This window comes from Narcine bancroftii, chromosome 4 (genome assembly GCF_036971445.1).
Source record: "Narcine bancroftii isolate sNarBan1 chromosome 4, sNarBan1.hap1, whole genome shotgun sequence".
Classification (NCBI taxonomy): Eukaryota; Metazoa; Chordata; class Chondrichthyes; order Torpediniformes; family Narcinidae; genus Narcine; species Narcine bancroftii.
In genome coordinates, this window is record NC_091472.1 from 88,123,756 (window position 1) to 88,147,762 (window position 24,007).

At 41.6% G+C, this 24,007-nt stretch overlaps 1 protein-coding gene across 1 annotated transcript; it reads left to right on the forward strand.

Moving 5' to 3' along the window:
• Positions 1 to 2,477: 2,477 nt before the first annotated feature.
• On the forward strand, positions 2,478 to 19,414 carry LOC138760784 (cystatin-F-like). Its single transcript, XM_069931871.1, has 4 exons — positions 2,478 to 2,589; positions 12,775 to 12,938; positions 14,899 to 15,015; positions 19,312 to 19,414. Exons 1-4 carry the CDS (start codon positions 2,526 to 2,528, stop codon positions 19,387 to 19,389), a joined length of 423 nt encoding a protein of 140 aa, XP_069787972.1. The 5' UTR covers positions 2,478 to 2,525; the 3' UTR covers positions 19,390 to 19,414.
• Positions 19,415 to 24,007: the final 4,593 nt, after the last annotated feature.

A 24,007-nucleotide genomic window follows, 5' to 3' on the forward strand; every position in this document is an offset into this window, starting at 1 on the left:
TTAAGAAGAAGAGAGAGGTATATAACTGGTGTAGGCAACAAGGAGCAAATAGGGTACTTGCAGAGTATAGAAAATGTAAGACAATACCAAAAAAGGAAATTAGGAAGGGAAAAAGAAGGCATGAGAGTGCTTTGGCAGATAATGTGAAGATAAATCCCAGGGTTTCTACAGGTATATTAAGAGTAAGAGGATAGATTAAAAAGGGACAAAATTGGTCCCCTAAAGGATCAGAGTGGTCAACTATGTGTGGAGCCTCACAAAATGGGGGAAGCTTTAGCAGGATATATTGGTATTTGGGTTGTCATTGACTGATTAAGTACAGTCGGCATGACTTTGTGTGTGGTAGGCTGTGCTTAACAAATCTTGTAGAGTTGTTCAAGGAAGTTACAAGAAGGTTGATGAAGGAAAAGTTGTGGATGTTGTCTACATGGACTTTAGTAGGGCCTTCCACAAGGCCCCACATGGAAAGTTAGTTCAGAAGGTTAAGACACTAGGTATACTTGGAGGTGTTGTCAATGGAATTTGAAATTGGCATTGTGGGAGAAAACCGAGAGTGGTAGTGGATGGTTATTTCTCAGGCTGGAGGCCTGTGACAAGTGGTGTGCCTAAGGGATCTGTGCTGGGACTATTGTTGTTTGTCATTTATATCAACGATCTGGATGATAATGTGGTAAATTGGATCAGCAGGTTTGCTGATGGCACTAAGATAGGAAGCGTTGTGGACAGTGAGGAAGATTTTCAAAGCCTGTAGAGGGATCTGGACCATCTGGGAGAATGGGCCAATAAATGGATGATGGAGTTTGATGCAGACAAGGGTAAGGTATTGCATTTTGGAAGAGCAAATCAAGAAAGGACGTACTCTGTAAATGGTAGGGAACTGAGGAGTGTGGAGGAGCAAAGAGACTGGGGATACAGGTACATTGTTCCATGAAGGAGGTGTTGCAGGGTTGTAAAGAAAGCTTTTGGGATCTTGGCCTTTATAAATCAAAATATTGAGTATAGGAGTTGGGATGTTATGCTGAATTTATATAAGACATTGGTGAGGCCAAATGTGGAGTATTAAGTGCAGTTCTGGTTGCCTAGCTACAGGAAGGATATCAATAAGATTGAAAGAGGGCAGAGAAGATATACTAGGATGTTGCTGGGTCTTTAGGAGTTGAGTTACAGAGAAAGATTAAACAGGTTAGGACTTTATTCCTTGGAGTGAAGAAGAATGAGGGGAGATTTGATCGAGGTTTACAGAATTATGAGGGGTATAGACAGAGTAAATGTGAGCAGACTCTTTCCACTGAGATTAGGAGAGATAAATATGAGAGGACATGGCTTTAGGGTGAAAGGGGATAGGTTTGGGGGAACATTATGGGGAACTACTTTACTGAGAGAGTGGTGGGAGTGTGGAATGAGCTGCCATCTGATGTGGTAGGTGTGGATTCAATCTTGAGTTTTAAGAATAAATTGGACAGATACATCGATGGGAGAAGTCTGACCAGTTATGGATTGGGAGCCGGCTATTCAGACTAGCTGAACATTGGTAGGCACAGATTAGAAGGGACAAATGGCCTGTTTTCTGTGATATATGGTTCCAATTACCTCCCCTCCCACCCCATCCCTATTTCTCTGCCTATCTCACTCCTCCCATCTTCATCTGCCTTGTGTCCTATTATTTCTTTACCCCTCACCAGCCTTTCCTTCTGCCTCTTATGCTGGTATTGAGAAAGGACCCCAATCTGGAACATTGACTGATCATCTTCACCCAGAGATGCTGCCTTACCTGCTCCTCACTACTGACAATTCCATCTTCATCAAGTACTCAAGCTTCTTGTGGTTGGTTTCCTTCTCTCCTCATCTGCCAGCTGTATCCATCACTCAGCCAACTGGGTTGGTGTTGATGTTACCAAGCAACTCTTAATGATTGTCACAACTCCCTCACCCAAAGTATATTTTGTCTAACCTCATAAGTTTGAAAGAGGGCAGAGAAGATATACTAGGATGTTTCTGGGTCTTTAGGAGTTGAGTTACAGGGAAAGATTAAACAGGTTAGGACTTTATTCCTTGGAGTGAAGAAGAACTCAACATCAAATTCATTTATTCAGTTTTGTTGGGTAACACCCAAATATGGTGTTTTTGTTAGTTGTTTAAGGTAACATTGGTTTCCACATCAATTTAAACAGTAGCAGAGCAGAGAACCCTTCTGACTGGGTGAGTCCAACCCACCTCTTGGTTTGAACTAGTTTCTCTCTGCCAACTCTATCACTTCTGTCTCACTCCTCCCACTTTCAGTATTTTCAAGAACACATTGTTCATACAAAGAGTTGTTTGCTCTTTGGAACATGTGGTTTCTGAACCACTTACCACAAACCACCACAATCAGTCAGCATTTCAGTGTAAAAGCTCCCATTGGATAAAATGATATTTGTGATCAGAAGACAAGCACCTGTTTTATCCAATGAAGAACAAGTTGTGGGTAACATCTTCTGACGTGATGAAGTAAAAAAGAACTTAATAGTGAAGTGTTTGGGGATAAAATGGGTGCAGTGTTGGAAGTGATTTTCACTGTGTTCCTGCTGTTTGGTTTGGCTTATACAGATGGCAAGTAACTGGTGGTCCTTGTTTTGTCTTTTTGTGATAGATTTATGTGTGGCTGTAATTGTGTAATATTTTCTCTGCAATGACTTTCTGGGAGGATGTGGCTTTTACTTTTGTCATTGTGAAAAGGATTATATTTGGAAAGTCTTTCAATCGCAAGTTTGCTTGTGCTTTGTATTTCAAGACCCAGCAGTCTCCCCTGATGTATCTGCCTTCAGCAGAAATGTTGCTTTTAATTTATAGAAAACCTTTGAAAGTATTAAATAACAATCTATGCTCTTCAGGACAAAACATCATCCTGTCCTCTCTTGAGACTCCCCTACCTGCCACTGTAAATTATCTTTAGTGTTAGGAAGGAGAATTCAGGGGTGCTTGCTGGTTACTGATGGGAAGGAAATGGAATTAGTTTAGATGAGTCATTGTAGATAGGGTAAGTTTAAGCATCAGTTTCTGTCTGTCTGACCCTGACTTGAAAGAGTTGTTCTTCTCTGCCTCTCACAACACCAATAACACTGAGGAACGAACAACATAGCCACCAACCAAGGACCTCCAGAGTGGAGTAGGGGTTCCTTTCCATGGCTAAAAGATGGAGTTGTGAAACTTTTTGAAAGTGCCTTGAAGTATTTGTGAACAGGAAGGGAGAAGAGCTCGAGGGTGTGAATGCAGAGAATAGCAGTGGTACTGTGTTGAGTGGCTAGTTGTAGTGGTGCATGTTGATTGACTCAGTTGCTTTTAACAATTTCAGAAATTTCAGAATTGCTCAGAAAAAAATTAGCATATTTATCTCTGGTGTGTCCCAATGTGGTTGTTTACACAGGAGCACTTCTAGGGCAAAGAGTAGTTCACGGACAAGTTTCTCTTGTGTCTTGGTGTGAGCTTGCAGGCGCCTCAGATTGAAGAGACTGCCATCCGTGCGGTACCGGATGTAAACAGCGTCTTCATTGTTGGGGTCTTTCATGGCTTGGTTCAGCATCATGCTGAAGAAGATTGAAAAGAGGGTTGGTGCGAGAACACAGCCTTGCTTCACGCCATTGTTAATGGAGAAGGGTTCAGAGAGCTCATTGCTGTATCTGACCCGACCTTGTTGGTTTTCGTGCAGTTGGATAATCATGTTGAGGAACTTTGGGGGACATCCGATGCGCTCTAGTATTTGCCAAAGCCCTTTCCTGCTCAAGGTGTCGAAGGCTTTGGTGAGGTCAACAAAGGTGATGTAGAGTCCTTTGTTTTGTTCTCTACACTTTTCTTGGAGCTGTCTGAGGGCAAAGACCATGTCAGTGGTTCCTCTGTTAGCGCGAAAGCCGCACTGTGATTCTGGGAGAATATTCTCAGCGACACTAGGTATTATTCTATTTAGTAGAATCCTAGCGAAGATTTTGCCTGCAATGGAGAGCAACGTGATTCCCCTGTAGTTTGAGCAGTCTGATTTCTCGCCTTTGTTTTTGTACAGGGTGATGATGGTGGCATCACGAAGATCCTGAGGCAGTTTACCTTGGTCCCAACAAAGCTTGAAAAACTCATGCAGTTTGGCATGCAGAGTTTTGCCGCCAGCCTTCCAGACTTCTGGGGGGATTCCATCCATACCTGCTGCTTTGCCACTTTTCAGTTGTTCGATTGCCTTATATGTCTCATCCAGGGTGGGAACCTCATCCAGCTCTAGCCTTAGGGGCTGTTGAGGGAGCTGGAGCAGGGCGGAATCTTGGACTGAGCGGTTGGTACTGAAAAGAGATTGGAAGTGTTCTGACCATCGGTTGAGGATGGAGATCTTGTCGCTGAGGAGGACTTTGCCGTCTGAGCTGCGCAGCGGGCTTTGGACTTGGGGTGAGGGGCCGTACACAGCCTTTAGAGCCTCGTAGAAACCCCTGAAGTCGCCAATGTCCGCGCTGAGCTGTGTTCGTTTGGCGAGGCTAGTCCACCACTCATTTTGGATCTCCCGGAGTTTGCAGATGATGCCGCTTTAGTTGCCCATTCAGAGCCAGCTCTTCAGCGCTTGACGTCCTGCTTTGCGGAAACTGCCAAAATGTTTGGCCTGGAAGTCAGCCTGAAGAAAACTGAGGTCCTCCATCAGCCAGCTCCCCACCATGACTACCAGCCCCCCCACATCTCCATCGGGCACACAAAACTCAAAACAGTCAACCAGTTTACCTATCTCGGCTGCACCATTTCATCAGATGCAAGGATCGACAATGAGATAGACAACAGACTCGCCAAGGCAAATAGCGCCTTTGGAAGACTACACAAAAGAGTCTGGAAAAACAACCAACTGAAAAACCTCACAAAGATAAGCGTATACAGAGCCGTTGTCATACCCACACTCCTGTTCGGCTCCGAATCATGGGTCCTCTACCGGCACCACCTACGGCTCCTAGAACGCTTCCACCAGCGTTGTCTCCGCTCCATCCTCAACATCCATTGGAGCGCTCACACCCCTAACGTCGAGGTACTCGAGATGGCAGAGGTCGACAGCATCGAGTCCACGCTGCTGAAGATCCAGCTGCGCTGGATGGGTCACGTCTCCAGAATGGAGGACCATCGCCTTCCCAAGATCGTATTATATGGCGAGCTCTCCACTGGCCACCGTGACAGAGGTGCACCAAAGAAAAGGTACAAGGACTGCCTAAAGAAATCTCTTGGTGCCTGCCACATTGACCACCGCCAGTGGGCTGATAACGCCTCAAACCGTGCATCTTGGCGCCTCACAGTTTGGCGGGCAGCAGCCTCCTTTGAAGAAGACCGCAGAGCCCACCTCACTGACAAAAGGCAAAGGAGGAAAAACCCAACACCCAACCCCAACCAACCAATTTTCCCTTGCAACCGCTGCAATCGTGTCTGCCTGTCCCGCATCGGACTGGTCAGCCACAAACGAGCCTGCAGCTGACATGGACTTTTTACCCCCTCCATAAATCTTCGTCCGCGAAGCCAAGCCAAAGAAGAAGACTTCTAGGGCACTTTTATACAGCCTTCCCTTCTTGTGTTATGGAGTGCATTAGAAGGGAATGTCGTATTCATTAGGCCTGTTTCTCATGGAGTGGCTGTGGTCAATTTACACTGCAACTGCTGTGTAAAAATGTTTAGGGGTACGAGTGGAAAAATTATGGGATGGAATTTGAATTTAAAAATTCTGTCCCGACATTTTTATACTGCCATCGGAGCAGAAAATTTCCTGTTATTTTCTGCTGTTCAGTGGCTGTGTAAAAGTGTCCACTATTCTTACTTCTTATTTATATCTGTTAACAAACGTATTTTTGTAAGTACCAGGAAAATTGGATGAAGGGTTGCTGTTTTTCTATCTTTTTAGTGTGGTTCACCCTGTTCTTTCTGAACTTTGGTCTAATCTTGACTCTGCAACAAGAATGCTGTGGTCAAAGGGAGGAATTAAAATCTCAGAGAAAACTTTCACAAATGGTTGTCAGGTCTGCAAACGAAGTATTTGTCATGAGTTCAGCGTGAATATTTGTTTGCAAATGCTGTTGTAATGTTCAAAGTCATCAGAACACTTCAGATGAGACCATTTTTGTTCGCTGACAAGAAGTGTCCGACTGTTTCTTCTGTGCACCTTGATGTTGTCAACCAACTTTGGCAATACTATTTATTCCAACTTTTGTGTAGGCTGGTCCCGGTCCCTGGGCATGTGTTTTGGATAATTTCCTCAAGAAAGCAAAGGAAGGGCTATGGTTATGTGGGTGATTCCAGTTCTGCTGAACCAATGCAGGTCTGTGTAGCATTGTATGGTATTTGGTCCAGGTGTCTACATGAAGCTTTCTTTACAACCCTGTGACACCTCCTTCATGGAACAATGTACCTGTATCCCCAGTCTTTTGCTCCTCCACACTCCTCAGTTCCCTACCATTTACAGAGTACGTCCTTTCTTGATTTGCTCTTCCAAAATGCAATACCTCACCCTTGTCTGCATCAAACTCCATCATCCATTTATTGGCCCATTCTCCCAGATGGTCCAGATCCCTCTACAGGCTTTGAAAATCTTCCTCACTGTCCACAACGCTTCCTATCTTAGTGCCATCAGCAAACTTGCTGATCCAATTTACCACATTATCATCCAGATCATTGATATAAATGACAAACAACAATGGTCCCAGCACAGATCCCTTAGGCACACCTCTAGTCACAGGCCTCCAGCCTGAGAAATAACCATCCACTACCACTCTCGGTTTTCTCCCACAATGCCAATTTCAAATTCCATTTACAACACCTCCAAGTATACCTAGTGTCTTAACCTTCTGAACTAACTTTCCATGTGGGGCCTTGTGGAAGGCCCTACTAAAGTCCATGTAGACAACATCCACAACTTTTCCTTCATCGACCTTCTTGTAACTTCCTTGAAAATCTCTACAAGATTTGTTAAGCACAGCCTACCACACACAAAGTCATGCTGACTGTACTTAATCAGCCCATGACAGCCCAAATACCAATATATCCTGTTAAGACTTCCCCCATTTTGTGAGGTTCCACACATAGTTGACCACTCTGATCCTTTAGGGGACCAATTTTGTCCCTTTTTAATCTATCCTCTTACTCTTAATATACCTGTAGAAACCCTGGGATTTATCTTCACATTATCTACCAAAGCACCCTCATGCCTTCTTTTTCCCTTCCTAATTTCCTTCTTTAGTCCTGTCTCACTCTGCTTTTGCCAGGCCCTTGGCTCTCAGGGTGAAAAAGGTCCAACTTTCTCACTCATGTCATAAATCCATGTTCTCCAGTTACATCAGCTTTTGTTAAGATAATGTCTACACCGCTCATTATTTTCTGTCTCAATCATGCCCCATCAATCTCTTCCCTCCAGAGAAAACCAAACTAATCTCTCCAGTCTCTCCTCATAACTGAACTACACCATTCTTGGTGACATTCTAGTGTATCTCCTCTGCAGCCTCTCCAGTGCTTATCACATCCTCTTTGTGGTGTGCTGACCAGAACTTCATGCACTACTCCAGCTGAGACCTGATTAAAGTTTTGTAAAGTTAGAGCAAAACCTCCCTGCTCTTGTATTCTGTGACCTGACTAATGATGATCAGTGCCGCAATGTCTCCTGGACCAGATGAGGTGCACCCACGGGTTCTGAAGGAGGAGGCTTTAGAGATTATGGAGGAATTGGAAATGATTTTCCAGATATCAATAGACTCTAGCATGGTTCCGGATGATTGGAAGGTCACAAATGTAGTTCTGCTGTTTAAGAAAGGAGGGAGGCAGAAAAAAGGAAATTATAGGCCTATTAGTCTGACATTGGTAGTTGGAAAGTTATTGGAATTGATCCTCAAGGTCAAGGTTATGAAATACCTCGAGTGCATGACATGATAGGTCCAAGCCAGCATGGTTTCATGAAGGGAAGATGCTGCCTGACCAATGTATTGGAATTTTTTTGAGGAAATCTCAAGTAGGATGGACAAGGGAGAGGCTCTGGATGTTGTGTATTTAGATTTTAAAAAGGCACTAGATAAGGTGCTGCATAAGAGGCTGTTTAATAAGGTGAGAGTCCATGGAATTACAGGAAAGATATCAGATTGGGTGGATCATTGGATGATAGGCAGAAAGCAAAGGGTGGGGTAAAGGGATCGTGTTTTGGTTGGTTGCTGGTTACTAGTGATGTTCTGCAGGGATCTGTGTTGGGCCGCTTCTTTTTACAATGTATATTATTGATTTCGATTATGGTGTGAATGCTTTTGTGGTGAAATTTTCAGACGATACCAAGATAGGTGGTGGAGTAGAAAGTGTGGAAGAAACTGAAAGGTTGCAGAGAGACTTGAACAGCTTAGGAGAGTGGGCAAAGAAATGGCAGATGAGATAAGTTTCATCTTGTATTTATATGTCTGAGTTCTTAGACAACACATGGATGAAGGAAAAGGTTCTTTACTTTAAAGTTGATGTAAACAGCACATGAGGCATGCCATGAGGCTGCAAGACTCTATTACAGATCTTGCATGCTGTGTCTCCTGCTCTGGGTCAACCCCCCCCCCCCCCCCCCTTGATGGTAGCCAAGTCTAATCAAACAGGAACTATAATCAAGGCCTTGTTAGTGGTCATGCAAACATGATCACTATTATTACAAGATACAATGTTGAGAAATGTACAGTTGTACAATTTTGGAAGAGGAAATAAACAGGCAGATTATTATTTGGATAGGGAGAAAATTCAAAATTCAGATTTGATCAGCAGTAAAGAAAGCGAATGCTATGTTGGCATTCATTTCAAGAGGAGTAGTGTATAAGAGTAGAGGTGTTCATGAGGGTCTATGGGTCACTGGTGAGTCCTCATTTGGAGTACTGTGCACAGTTTTGGGCCCCTTATATTAGAAGAGGTGTAATGATGTTGGAGAGAGTAGAGAGTAGGTTTACCAGGATGATTCCTGGAATACAAGGGCTAACATATGAGGATTGTTTATCAGCTCTTGGAATGTATTCGTTGGAGAAAAGAAGAATGAGAGGGGATCTCATAGAAACATTTTGAATGCTGAAAAGATTGGGTAGAGTAGATGTGAATAAGATGTTTCCCTTGGTGGATGAATCCAGGACAAGAGGACACAGTCTTAGAATTAACAAGTACCCATTTAAAACAGAGATGAGAAGAAATTTCTTTAGCCAGAGGGTCATGGATTTGTGGAATTTGTTGCCACATATAGCTGTGGAGGCCTGATCATTGGGGGAGTTTAAGGAGGAGATTGATGGGTATCTAATTAGTCAGGGTATCAAGGGATATGGGGGGGGGGGGGGGGGTAAGTCCAGAATTTGGAACTAGATGAGAGAACCCGACTTTCTACCTGTGCTGCCACCATCCAGGACCTTTGGCCTTGCCCTCTGCTCCCTAAGACCCTGCCTTTCACCCTGTATGTCCTATCCTCCTCTCTGCTCTCTAAATGCATCATCTCATATTTATCATGATTAAACCCCATCTGACATTTCATCATGCCATCGATAAGGCCCTATAACCTAAGACTGCCCTCCATGCTGTCAACATCTCCACTAATCTTTGTATCATTTGTAAGCTTACTGATCATGTCTCCATTTACAAATGAGAAGGGTCCCAGCACTGATCCCTATAGGTCAGTACTAGTTACAGGCATCCATTCACAAGAACAATCCTCTACCATTGCCCACTAATTCCTGCTGACAAGCCAGTTTTAGATCCACTTTGCCAACTTGCCTTGAATTCCCACGAGGCTGTAAATGTTTGGGCCTGTCTCTCGCGTAACTTGTCTCAGGCCTTGCTGCTGCTAGGTTTTTTTAATAGAGAATCCAGAAAAATGACATGATCTGTGAATGTATATCTGGTGTAGATCAGTGCCCCTGATTAGTGGTCATAGCAATATACCATGAATTTTGCACATTATTTGTGAACGTAAAGAAGAAAATCTGCAGTTACTGGGGTTGAGGGCAGTACACAAAAGTGCAGGTGAAACTCAGCAGGTCACACAGCATTTATTGGAAGTAAAAGGAAAGGCAGTCAAAATTTTGGACCTGAGACTTTCATCAGGAATGTTAAAAATCAGTCAGACCCCTGAGTAAAAAGGTCGGGGGTGGGTGGGGGGTGGTGGTGGGGAGGGAGAAGAGCACAGACGAGCAGGTAAGGTGAATAGACGGGGGAGAAGACAAAGAAGCTGAGAAGTGATGGGGAGAGGGCAAAGGGCTAAGAAGGGTAGCTCTCTGATAAGAGATGGGGAGCTAGCGGAAAGGAGATAGAGGTTTAGGGAAAGAGAGACTGGGGGAGGGGATTAACCGAAATTGGAGAATTCAGTATTGATGCCAATTGGTTGAAGAACTCGGAGACGGACGATTTAAAAATCAAAATTTATTGTCATGAGTATGTCACAAAATTCTTTGTTTTGTGGCAGCATTACAGTGCAAATATCGCTTTAAATTACATTTAAAAATAAATGAGAATTTGAAAATAAGAGAAAGCGAGGTGTCTGTGGTTTATCCCTTTTTAGAAAAGAGGGCATGGTGAGGGTGCATGAGGATAGAGGCTGCTTTCTTAAGACAAAGACTCCTGTAGATGTTCTTAATGGAGTGAAGACTGATGCCCATGATAGTGCTGGCTGAGTTCACAACTCGGTCGTCTTTTCCAGTCCTGTGCACTGGCACTTCTGTACCAGACAGTGATGCAACCAGTCAGAATGCTCTCGAGGATGCACCTGTAGAAATTTAACATAACATAACATAATAATTTACAGCACGGAAACAGGCCATTAGGCCCTTCTAGTCCGCACCGAACAAAACACCCCTCTCTAGTCCCACCTCCCTGCAATAACATAACAATTTACAGCAGGAGTTTGATGTTATACCAAATCTCCTCAAACTCCTCAAGTATAGCTGCTGGCGAGCCTTCTTCATGATTGCATCAACATGGAGATCCCAGGGGTAGATCTTCAGTGATGTTGACACAAAGGAATGTGAAGTTCTTAACCTGTTCTGTTGCAGACCCTCTCAATGAGGACTGGTTTGTTTTCTCCTGATTTTTTTCCCCTCCTGAAGTCCACAATCGGTTCCTTAGTTTTGATAATATTGAATGTCAGGTTGTTAATGTGGCACCACTCAACCAGCTGATCTACCTCACTCCTGTACACTTTCTCATTGCTGTCTGTGATTCTGCCATTGACTATGGTGTCATCAGCAAATTTGTAGATGGCATTGGAATTGCCACACAGTCATAGGTGTAGAGCAGTGAGTGAAGCACGCATCCTTGAGGACACCTGTGTTTATTGTTAGCATTTATTGTTTCTGATTCATTCTGCCTGTGGTCTTCCAATGAGGAATTCAAGGATCCAGTTGCAGAGGCCCAGGTTTTGGAGCTTGTTGATCAGTTCTTTCTTGAGACCTGAATATTTGCTCAGTTGGGAAATGGAACTATCTCATTGTGGCAGCAAGGATGGTGTCTGGAGATTGGGATGAAGGTGTCCTGAACAGAGTAAAACACAGAAAGAGGCTCTTCATACTCACCCTGGAAAGAAGGCATCTAATTATTCATGAAGAGAAACTTTTTAAATAACAAATTGCAGAAGTCTGAAGTAAAACAGAAAATGTTGGAAATACTCGAGATCAGACAACATCTGTGGACAAAGAAATGGTCACTGCGTCATGTACAGATATGAAGCTTCAGCTGAATTGCCTGACCTGCTGAATGTCTCCCATATTTTATGTCTTTGTTATCTAAGCTCTGGGATCTTGGAGGTTTTGTATTTTGGTAAGTTGTCCAAGGCAGTACTTTCCCAGTGAATGGTCGGCCCCTGGAGAGTGTTGCAAAACAGAGACCGAGACATCTTGGGATACAGGTGCATAGTTCCCTGAAAGTGGCAACTCTGGTGGATATGATGGTGAATAAGGTGTTTGGCACGCTTGCCTTCATTGGGAAAGGTGTTGAATACAAAAGCTGAGAGTACATAATTCAGCATGTAGTTCTGATTGCCCAGCTATCGGAAGGATGTCAATAAGTTTGAAGGGGTGCAGTGGAATGATGCACCATCAATCACTCAGGAGACTATTGTGGAGAAACCAATAGGCTTTAATTCACTTGAGAACATAGCATATCCCTAATGTTCAGTTGCAGGGGACTGTGGAAGAGTCATCTTTATGCAGGAGCCTGTAGGGTGGGGCCACAGGTACAACCAGCATTAGGTATGCTTGAGCAGATAATATATTTCAGTGGTTTACCACAAGGAGATACATCAGGATGTTGTCAGGACTGGAGGATTTAAGTTACAGGGTGAGGCTTGATAGGCTGGAACTTTACCCCTCGGCTCCTTTGTTTTAGAGGTTTATAAAAACATGAAGGGCGTGGATAAAGTGAACGCTCAGTCTTTATCCTGGACAAGATGATTCTAGAACAAGAGGGTATAGATTTAAGGTGAAAGGGAAAGATTTAAGAAGGATGAGAGGGTCATCTGTATCTAGAACAAGATGCCAGAGGAATGTATAGAAATGGGCACAAATATAATGTTTAAAAGACATTTGAACAGGTATACTGTTCAAAGGGCTTGGAAGGATATGGACCAAATGCAGGCAAATGGGTCTACTCTAGAATGACAACTTGGTCAGTACAGACCTGTTTGGCTGAAGGGCCTGTTCCATGCTGACTTGACTGTATTGGATGCAGTAACAGAACCACATTGGGAGCTTGCATACTGCCGGAGGATGGCAGACCATTCCTCTTCTTTCACTACTGTTCTTTCTTGTGATGTTTCAGGGAAATCTGGAAACATTACCATTGGCCCAGGATTCCCAAGAGATATTAATACAAATGACCCAGGCGTTCAAAATGCCGCACTGGATGCAATCTACAGCTACAACAATCAATCGAATGACATCTATCTGTTTAAAGTTCAGAGGATGCAAAAAGCACAAGTACAGGTAAAGTGAACCACATCTCTGTGGTGCAGAAGAACTGTGGCCTCCAATGGGTGGCACGGTTAGCAGAGCGGTTAGTGCATCACTCTTACAATGCCAGCAACCTGGGTTCAAATCTGTAAGGAATTTGTGTGTTTTCCCCCTGTGGCCGTGTGGGATTCCTGCAGGTGTTCTGCTTTCCTTCCATGCTTCAAAGACTTGTGTGGTTAGAAGATTAATTGGTCACATGGGGATTTATTTGGACAGCATAGGTTCATAGGCCAGAAGGGCCTGTTACCGTGCCGTATCTCTAAAATTCTTTTTAAAATTTAAACCTTTTGGGAATTAAATGTGCTATGGTCCCTGGCACCAAGCTGCTTTTGGTTAGAAAATAAATCATCTCTAAATTGAGCCAATATGAAATGGCTGTAAATTTCACTGTAGAATGTCTTTGTTCTAGAAATAGGGCAGAAGTTGGAGAATTGGTCACTGGAGGGATAGGAACATTGAGATGGTAGTGGCATGTGGGATACTGCCTTGATCATTCAAGTAAAAGAATGAAATTACAGGGGAGTCTTGGCAGAAATGTAGAAAATACGAATTAGGCCTTGGCAAGTATTGGACATCAAAATTTGGAGATGAATTTTACAGAAGAATATGTGCACACTTGTTTTAAAAATATAATAATTGCATAGTTTCTATCTCCTTATCACTTTAAAGTGATAGGGAGAGATTTAAAAGGGAAGTTTAGGGCATCTTTACACAAAAGGTGGAGGGTATATAGAATGAGGTACCAGAGGAAGTGGTAGAGGTGGGGGGAATTGTAATGTTCAATACACGTTTAGACAGGTACATGAATAGGAAAAGTTTAGAGGGATTTTGGCAAATGAGACTAGCTTTGTTAGTATAGACAAGTTATGCCAAAGGGCCTGTTTCCATGCTGTAGAATTCCTCAACCTATGATCATTATAGGATCATAGCCATTTAAAGCATATAGTAAATCCATTCATCCCATCACATCCAAGTGTCCCAATAAAATGGAGTTTTTTTGGTTCTTGCAAGTTCCTGTTCTTCTTGTATTCACTCAGCACCTTCTAGTTTCTATCTCCACCACCCTTCATGCCACAATGTTTTTTTTTCTTAATCCTTTCACCAATTAACCAGATCATTGATCTTCCTCTCTGCCAAGGAAAATGTGTCATCAGCCTGTTGAACAACAAACAACTTTTGTAGACCTCTAATAAATATTCTTTCTGTCTCCTGTGCTCTAAGGAAAAGTAGTCCATCCTCAACAATCTCTCTTCTTGACGACATCCCCATCCCTGGCAACGTCCACATAAATCATCCCACCACCCTTTCTGCAACCTCACACTTTTTCAGTGATTGGAATTAGAACAAATGAACAAAGACCACAAACAATACTTGTGAACTCCCCTATCTTAAACTGTTCAAGGTACCTGATAGGAATGAAAGCAAAGTTTGATAAATAGCCACATGGAGAAGAGCTGGGTAGGTGGGTCTCTTAAGTTCCTTAAAAGCAGGAATGAGAGATAGAAACAATGCAATTCATTTTATTTTTAAAACATGAATGTGCACATTCTCTTCCGTAAAATTCATCTCCAAATTTTGATGTCCAATACTTGCCAAGGCCTAATTCGTATTTTCTACATTTCTGCCAAGACTCCCCTGTAATTTCATTCTTTTACTTGAATGATCAAGGCAGTATCCCACATGCCACTACCATCTCAATGTTCCTATCCCTCCAGTGACCAATTCTCCAACTTCTGCCCCATTTCTAGAACAAAGACATTCTACAGTGAAATTTACAGCCATTTCATATTGGCCCAATTTAGAGATGATTTATTTTCTAACCAAAAGCATCTTGGTGCCAGGGGCCATAGCACATTTAAATGGCTGCCATGGACCATATCTCTATTCAGCAGAAGTAATGTGGTCATAAGGGAAATCCACTTTTGTTTTGAAGGTTGTTGCTGGACTGAGGTATTTTCTGCACGTTGATATTGGAAGAACATTCTGCCGCAAAGGAAAACCATACAACTTTAAAAACTGCTCCTTTCAAACAAATCCACCACTGATTAAGGTAACACTAACTTGTTTTGGTTTGAACACTTTTTCAGAGGACTGCATTCCCTATATAAAAGGAAATGAGACTGCTTCTTTCTGTAACCTTCACCATTACCCCAATGGACTTTTATTTGGGAAATAAAAACGTATTTGCTCTTTTTGACTAGCAAGTTGCAGCACAAGGCCTGTCACTGCTATTTCCAATGAATCTCATGTTTGGCCACTGCTCGCAACCCTGGAAAAAGGTGTAGCATTTCTCTGTTTTAACATGCCACGTATTAATGCTAATATTCTCTAATTAATTGGGGTGCTCTTAGATCAATTGGATCTCTACCCTGTGTTAGTAGTTTTACTAACCATAATTTCTCTTTTGGCAAGTTCCTGGCCTGGCAAATTTCAACAGGAGAAAAATTTAACAAACTAAGAAGGACTCATTCAAATTCACTTTGTGGCAATTCTAACCCTCTAGTGGTTTGCCCTGCCTTTACGCCTAAACATAAATGGTTTTGCCCCATTTGGAGTTCAGCAATGAGAAGAAATGACCTTGCACAACAGAGCTATTTTTATATTTTTCCCAAGTGTATATTCAAGATGAGCTCAATAGATGTATTATTTTGGATATTAAGGGAATATGATTAGCGAAAAAAAGCAGAATTACGGTAGAATATCAGTCACACGAGAAACTGCATATGCTGGAATCTGCAGCAAATCATTAACTACTGGAAGGTTTGATGTGGGATGATTTGAAGGTTTCCAACCTGAACGTGGACCTCTCTTTCTCACACTTGACCTGTTCCTCCAGCAAGTAGTCTTTTTTTCTTTGTTGCATATCAGTCATGATCTACTTGAACAGAGCTGCAGACATGAGCGGCCGGATAACCTTTATTGACTACTACCTCTGTTACAATTTTGAGTAGCAATAATTAAACCAAAAGTAATCGATGCATGTGGAATTTTAGTAAGTCCAAAAACTTGTGCATTAGTTTCAGCTGCTCAAAGTCTGAGCTGCAGGAATCAAGGTCACCTTGGTGAAAATAACTAGATGATTGGACAAAATGCTTGGGAGGATCTGGAAAGGGGTGTTACAAGAGTCTGTTCAGTTACTGTCAATAACACACCTTAATTAACTAATTACTGCCTTATCCATTATTCCTTTTTTCCTGGGTACAAGAGTGTACATGTTCATTCTCACACTCCTAATGAACAGCAAAATTTACTGATTAGGACTACACTGTAAACACATGTTTTGAGGATAGAAAGATGTGAGGAGGAGTCACGTGATGGAGTAGTGGCCGGACGGTGAACTCCAGCCCTCTCCAGAAAAGTCGGGAAAAACGAGAGAAAATACAAAGGCACAGAAATACAAGTTAAAGAAAAGTGAATATAAAGGTGGAAAGAAGATGGAGACAAAAGGAGAAAAATCAAAATCAACGGAAAGAAGAGAGGAAGAGAAGACAACGGAGGAAAAAGGTGAAGGCCTTACCTGTCCGAAGAGGCCCGCTGCGGAGAGAAGACCCCACTACCTCAGGTCGGTAGAAAGAGAACTACAACAATGGCTCACAGAGCCGAGTAAAAGTGCGCAACCGCGCATGCGCGACTCCTCGCGCATGCGCGATGCGCATACAAAAAAACACACCGACGGGAGGGGGGACCAGCTGGGGAGTCGATCTCCACAGCCGGCAACGACAGCTGCAGAACACCTGCAGCAAGAAGACACCACAGAAGACAATGGAAACAAGAAAGAAGAGGAGGAAAGGGCAGCAAAGAAACAACAGATGGTCAACCTAGAGGAAGAAGAAGAGGAAGAGGAAGAGTACAGGGAAATAGAAGAAGAAAAGATAGGCAAGGTAAAGGAGGTACTTGCTCTTGTTAGAGGATACATGGAGTCATTTAAAGAATGGCAAACACAGGAATTCAATGATTTAAGAAGAAGAATAAACAACACAGAAAAGAAAATAAATAAAATGGATATGACCTTAACAGAAATGGGGAAAAAAATGGACAAGATGGAAGAACGGGCAATAGCAGCAGAAATGGAGGTAGAAGACTTAAAAAAGAAATTGGAGGAATCTAATAAAAAAACTAAAGAGACACAAGAATTACTAGCCCAAAAAATAGATATAATGGAAAATTATAACAGAAGAAATAACATAAAGATAGTGGGCCTTAAGGAAGATGTAGAAGGCAAGAATATGAGGGAGTTTATAAAAGAATGGATCCCTAAGGCCCTAGGATGTCCAGAACTACAGCAAGAAATGGAAATAGAAAGGGCACATAGAGCATTGGCCCCTAAACCACAACCACAACAAAAACCACAGTAAAATTCCTAAGATATACTACAAGAGAAAAGGTGCTGGAGAAGACAATGGAAAAAGTAAGAGAGGGCAACAAACCACTGGAGTATAAAGGGCAAAAAATCTTCATTTATCCAGATATAAGCTTTGAACTCCTAAAGAAGAGAAAAGAGTTCAATGCAGCAAAAGCGATTTTATGGAAGAAAGGATATAAATTTACACTGAAGCATCCTGCGGTATTGAAAATATTTATTCCAGGACAACAAAACAGACTATTCTCGGATCCAGAAGAAGCACGAAAATTTGCAGAACAATTACAAAAATAGACTGAGGGATGAAGACGGGTAATGAGAGCAAAAATTATCATGATTGATATGTATGTGGGTAAAGACAAAAATAGACTGAGGGATGAAGACGGGTAAGGAGGGTAAAAATGACCACGATTGATATGTATGCGGGTAAAGAGGTATAAGAGTGAATAGAGGATAGAAAGATGTGGGGAATGCAGGGAAAGATATATTTTGGCAGAGTGAATAAGGAAACCACACCCTACCTGGATAATAAGAGTTTGAGTAAATGGACCTTTAAGAACAGATTCAGAGATGACTAGTTTAATATTCCATTTGAAAACTAATAGACTAGTTTAATATTTAATATTCCATTTGAAAAGTAATAGAAAATCAACCACTGAGGTTTATTTCTGGAGAGAATTCAAAAGTGTGACACGATGTTAAACTTGCATTGAATCCTGAATTACCACATCAGCTCTCCCATTTTGTAAAAGTAGAAGCATTGGAGGTGCAGAAATGTCCCAGGTGATATATCAAAGGTGCTGGGACACTCTGAGGGGAGAAAAATAGAATGGGGCTGATATAAAAGCAGGACCCACTCCCTCCTCATTTTGGATACTAAAATTACCATAGTTTCCAGTGAAGTAATCCATGATCTGACAACCATAATAGCGATATGTTTTGGGATACATTTTATGTTGCTTATTTACTTTTTCAAATAACTACAAAAAATGATTTTTGTGGAATACCTCATGAACACTGATATAATGTGTCCTTATTCTTCTGTTATACATTTCTGTGACTCTTGCAATTTCCATCAGTTTGGCAAATTGTTTAAGACCTTTCTAAAGTTTGTTTCTAAATGTTAATGTCAACCAAACTTATTTATTTGCAAGATTTTGTCTCCTTGCCTTGGTTATTTGTCCAGCCATGTTTTATTTTAAATCCAATTTTGTTGTTTTGAAAGGAATTCAAAAGGACTTTATCAATTTGTGAGCTTGAATGCCATTTCACATTCTGCTTTTTGTTACCGTCCAATCAAAGTTTAATTAATGATAATCCTCCACTGAAAATTGTGATGGTAAATGTATGTTGGATTTAAGTATGAATTGGGTTGGAGCATTAGGAAGAGTAAACCATGGGACTTTTATCTTTAAAACCTGAGATTAAGTACAAATTTTACCCTTCAATTTTAATTACAAAGAGACATTAGGCCAGTTCAACCATTAGATTTATGAAAGCTCCTGGGATGGCCAATCCCACTAGACCAACTGCAGTTTCTTGTTCTCCTGCAACTTGATATCCATCCCATTAACATCCCCTTTCATTCTTCCAGCAGTTAGCCTGCATTAGCAGGTAAATTAGATAAGTAACCAACCAGCATATCTTTGGTATGTGGGAAGAAAGTGGCGGACTCAGAGAGAATGTGCAAATTCCATATGAGCTGTGCCTGAGGTCAGGCTCAAATCTAGGTCCCAAGAACTGAGGTAGCTGCACTAACCGCTGTGCCACTGGTCTTAAGGGAACCACTCTGAAAAATCCCTTTACAGTACATGTTAATAGGGGAAAGTTGCAGAACCATGGGGAGGAGGATTAATTGGGCAGTTACAACACATTATGAATGGAAAGGGTACTTTGTGCTCTATAACAAATTTCTGTGAGATGATTATTTATGTAATTTCACTGCTTCCATTTTCCTTCCCACTAATCTATTTGCTTCTTTTTCAGACATTGGCTTGTCTCTTTGACATCTGGGTTATTCCATGGAAACAGATTAGACATGTGATGACAATAAGGTGCCAATAAAGCGTTATGGATCCGTTACACTCTCTCTCTCTCTCTCTCTCTCTCTCATTATTTCTTATAAGCCTTCCAGAATGGTCATTTAATTTTTATACAATAACATTTCATAGTTGCAATTTTAAAAAAAATTACAGAGTAAAGATGATTCAGTTTCCTCCAAGATGAAGGAAGGATTCTAACTAATATAGAAGTGATCATTTATGCACCTTGGAGTTTACCACTGCCAGTACTGGCGCCTATGTATTCAATTTTCACCATTGTATTCCCTCTTTTAAAGAATTTGACCATTTTATTTTAAATGATTTTTTTTCTAATAAAGCATTTTTTCATTCTCTAAAATAATACAGTATTTAAGAATAATCACTAATGGTTATTCTTAAATGATTAATTATTTAAGAGAATGAAAAAGGTATAATCAATGGACAAACATCAAGCTGTAACACTGTAACACTGAAATTTTAAATGAGGGCCAGCCCACTGAGCAGAACTCTCCTATCCACTTAAACAGTGTGATGCATTACAGCCTTCTGACTCCAAAGTAAACTGTAACACTGAAATTTTAAATGAGGGCCAGCCCACTGAGCAGAACTCTCCTATCCACTTAAACAGTGTGATGCATTACAGCCTTCTGACTCCAAAGTAAAACTACCACCCAGAAAGCCATACCTGACAGTCAATGGAAGATCAATTGCATTCATCCAACTATAATGTTGCCTTGAGTGGATCTTTATTATTGGAGAGTTGCACTAATAATGGATAAGTACTGCTCTTCCATTGACTGTGCGACCACCCAAGGAGAATTTCTATCATTAGAAATGTAGAAGGCAACCGGATCCTTGACATGAAAATTGCATAGCTGGCCACTGGGATGCCTTCCTCTTCATTGAACATTGAGACCAGTATTGGAGGAGGGAGCTGCTTTGATGGGACAGGCTCCACCTCAACCATGCTGGGACCAGGGTCCTGGTGAATAGGGTTTTAAACTAAAAGGTAGGGGGTGGATTCCACAGATTGGAAAAGTATAGATAAAGCTAAAGGGGAGGAGAATGAAGGACTGGTTAGTGAAATCTCAAAAATTAAAAATAGAAAAAAGTTTTGAAAGGATTAAGAATCTAACCTCAAGCAATATAAGGGCAGGAGAAGACATGTGATGGAGTAGTGGCCAGTAGGGTAGAACCAGCCCTCTCCAGAAAAGAAGGAAAAAAGTTAAGAAAAGACAAAATTCAATAAATACAAAATATAAGAAATGAAAAATAAAGTTGCAGAGAAAAGAAAGAAAATGGCACCCAAGAAGGAAAAAGTAAAAACAACAGGAAAAAAAAGACACCGGAAAAGAAAGGACAAGTGCTTACCTGCATGAAGGAAAAGGGAGCCGTGGTGGAGAAGAATGCACGATCTCTGAGGTTGGTGTTGGCCCTGCAGAGTCACGACCCCCCCGTCCGTTGGACTGCAAAAATGGCTCTCTGAGCCAAACAAAAGTGCGCAACTGTGCAATCTAAGGTAAAAGAAAAACACCAACAGGAGGGGGGCTCAGCCGAGGAGCGGGCAACCACAGTGCGACCAGCTGAGGGATGCTCAACACCAGGCCTCTCAGCTGGAAGATGAGGAAAGCGGCAGGAGAGGGAGTGAAGTACCAGGTGAGAAAGAAAGTCAATGGGGTGAATGGCAAGAGGAGCAGCAGCAGGAGGCTCGACAGATGAGCAGCTCAGAAGGAGAGGACCAACAGCAAGAGGCCAAGCGAGAAGAGACCCGACAAAGTGAGACAAGCTACTCATCAGAAAAATCAGAAGAGACACAGATACAAAGAAGAAAAGAAGAAGACACAAACACAGGTACAGACACAGAAGAAGAGGGAGAAGACCAAGATCTTCACAGAGAGATAGAAAGTAAAACAAATGGACAGAATATAGATAAAGCTTTTTTTGAAGAACAAATTAGAGTATTAAAAGAATGGTTGTCATTAGAATTTAGTGCAATTAAAAGAAAAATGAAAAAAAAAACAGAAGATAAAATGCAAAGATTAGAACTAGTCATGACAGAAATAGGGAAAAGAGTAGAAAATGTGGAAGAATGAGAAAAGGCTGTAGAAATGGAAGTAAAAATTGGAAGAAAGTGATTAAAAAAATTAAAGAGACACAAGAGTTGTTATCTCAGAAAATTAATATGTTGGAAAATTATAGTAGGCAAAACAACATAAAAATAGTGGGCCTAAAGGAAGATGAAGAAGGCACAGATATGAAAGAATTTATAAAAGAATGGATCCCAAAGGTCCTGGGAATGACAGAAATGCAGGAAGGAATGGAAATAGAAAGGGCACACAGAACATTAGCTCCAAAACCACAGATACATCAAAAACCAAGATCCATTTTAGTAAAATTTTTGAGATGTACAACAAGAGAAAATATACTGGAGTGGGCAAGGAATAAAATTAGAGAAGACTGTATTGAAATACAAGGATCAAAAATATTTTTTTACCCGCACATAAGTTTTGAACTCTTAAAGGAAAGGAAGGAGTTTAATACAGCAAAATCGATCCTATAGAAAAAAGGTTATAAATTCATGTTAAGACATCCAGCTACGCTTAAAATATTTATCCCCAGGCAGCAAAACAGACTATTCTCGGATCCAGAGAAAGCACAAGAATTTGCAGAACGCATGCAGGACAGAAGGAGAGATGAAGAGATGTAATAAGAATGAAGAATGGTGATGAAATATATATAAAGATGTAAAAACAATGTATATGTAAAGAACTAAAGAAGGGAAAGAGAAGGGAAGGAAGGAAGGGGGAAAAAAGGGAGAACTTTGTTATATGTGAGTAAAAAAAAAAAATTAAAAAAAGTTTTTTCTGGGGGATTGGGGGGCGGGGAGAGAATAACCATCACTGCGAAATCAGTTGACACTTGCAAGCAGGATCACAATCCAAATGGAAAGGGGAGTTGTGGTTGCCTGGCAAGGGATAAGGGACAACGGAGAGAGTGGGGGGGGGGTGGGGGGTATTTGGGGTTAAAGTAATATTGGATGTGGGAGTTGTTGGAGTATTTTATGTTTTAAATGTGTTGTCATACATTGAGTTTAAAAAGGGAAAACTGAGAGATGAAAATGGGGAAAAGGGGGATGCTGGTGGTGAGGAAGCGGAAATGAGGTGTAAACAGGATATGAGGTGGCTAAGTTAAACTATATGACTATAAACATTAATGGAATACATAACCAAATTAAAAGGAAGAGGCTATTAAATTTACTGAAGAAAGAAAAAATGGAGATAGCATTTGTGCAGGAAACGCATCTAACTGAAGTGAAACATAGGAACATAGGAAGTAGGAACAGGAGTAGTCCAAAAATGGCCCATCGAGCCTGCTCTGCCATTCAATACGATCATGGCTGATCTAATTTATGACCTAACTCCACCTACCTGCATTCTCCCCATATCCCCTAATTCCTCTATCATGTAAAAATTTATCTAACCGAATTTTAAATATGTTTAATGAGGCAGCCTCAACCACTTCCCTGGTTAGAGAATTCCAAACATTCACTACTCTCTGGGAAAAACTATTTTTCCTCATCTCTGTCCTAAATCTACTCCCCTGAATCTTGAGACTGTGTCCTCTCATTATAGTTTCCCCGGCCAGCTCAAAAAACCTTCCTACATCTATCCTATCCATACGCTTCATAATCCTATATGTTTCTACAAGATCTCCTCTCATTCTTCTGAACTCGAGCGAATACAATCCTAGATGATTTAATCTTTCATCATAAGTCAACCCCTTCATCCCAGGGATCAACCTAGTAAACTTCCATTGGACCATCTCCAAAGCCAGTATATCCTTCCTCAAATATGGAGACCAGAACTGGACACAGTACTCCAGGTGCGGTCTCACCAGTACCTTATACAGTTGCAACATTACCTCCCTACTCCTGAATTCAATTCCTCTAGCGATGAAGGCCAACATTCCATTTGCCTTAATAACCTGCTGTACCTGTAACCTAACTTTTTGCGATTCATGCACAAGCACTTGCAAGTCCCTCTGCACAACAGCATGCTGTTGTTTTTCACCCTTTAAATAATATTCAGCTCTTTTATTTTTCTTGCCAAAGTGGATAACCTCACACTTACTAACATTGTACTCCATCTGCCAGACCTTTGCCCACTCATCCAGCTTACCTATATCCCTCTGCAGACTCTCCACATCCTCATTACAATTTGCTCTTCTACTCAATTTGGTGTCATTCGCAAACTTGGCTACACCACATTTTGTCCCCTCCTCCAAGTCATCAATGTAAATGATGAACAGTTGTGTGCCTAACACTGATGCCTGTGGCACCCCACTTACCACTCTCTGCCAACCTGAAAAACTCCCATTTATCCCGACTCTCTGCCTCCTGTCAGACAACCAATTTTCAATCCAGGCCAATATATTTCCCCGGACTCCACTTTCCTGTAACTTACTGAGAAGTCTCTTGTGTGGCACCTTATCAAACGCTTTCTGGAAATCCAAATATACAACATCAACCCATTCCCCTCTATCCACCGCACCCATTATATCCTCAAAGTATCCTAACAAGTTTGTCAAACAAGATCTTCCCTTTCTAAAACCATGCTGCGTCTGCCTGATTGAACCCTTAC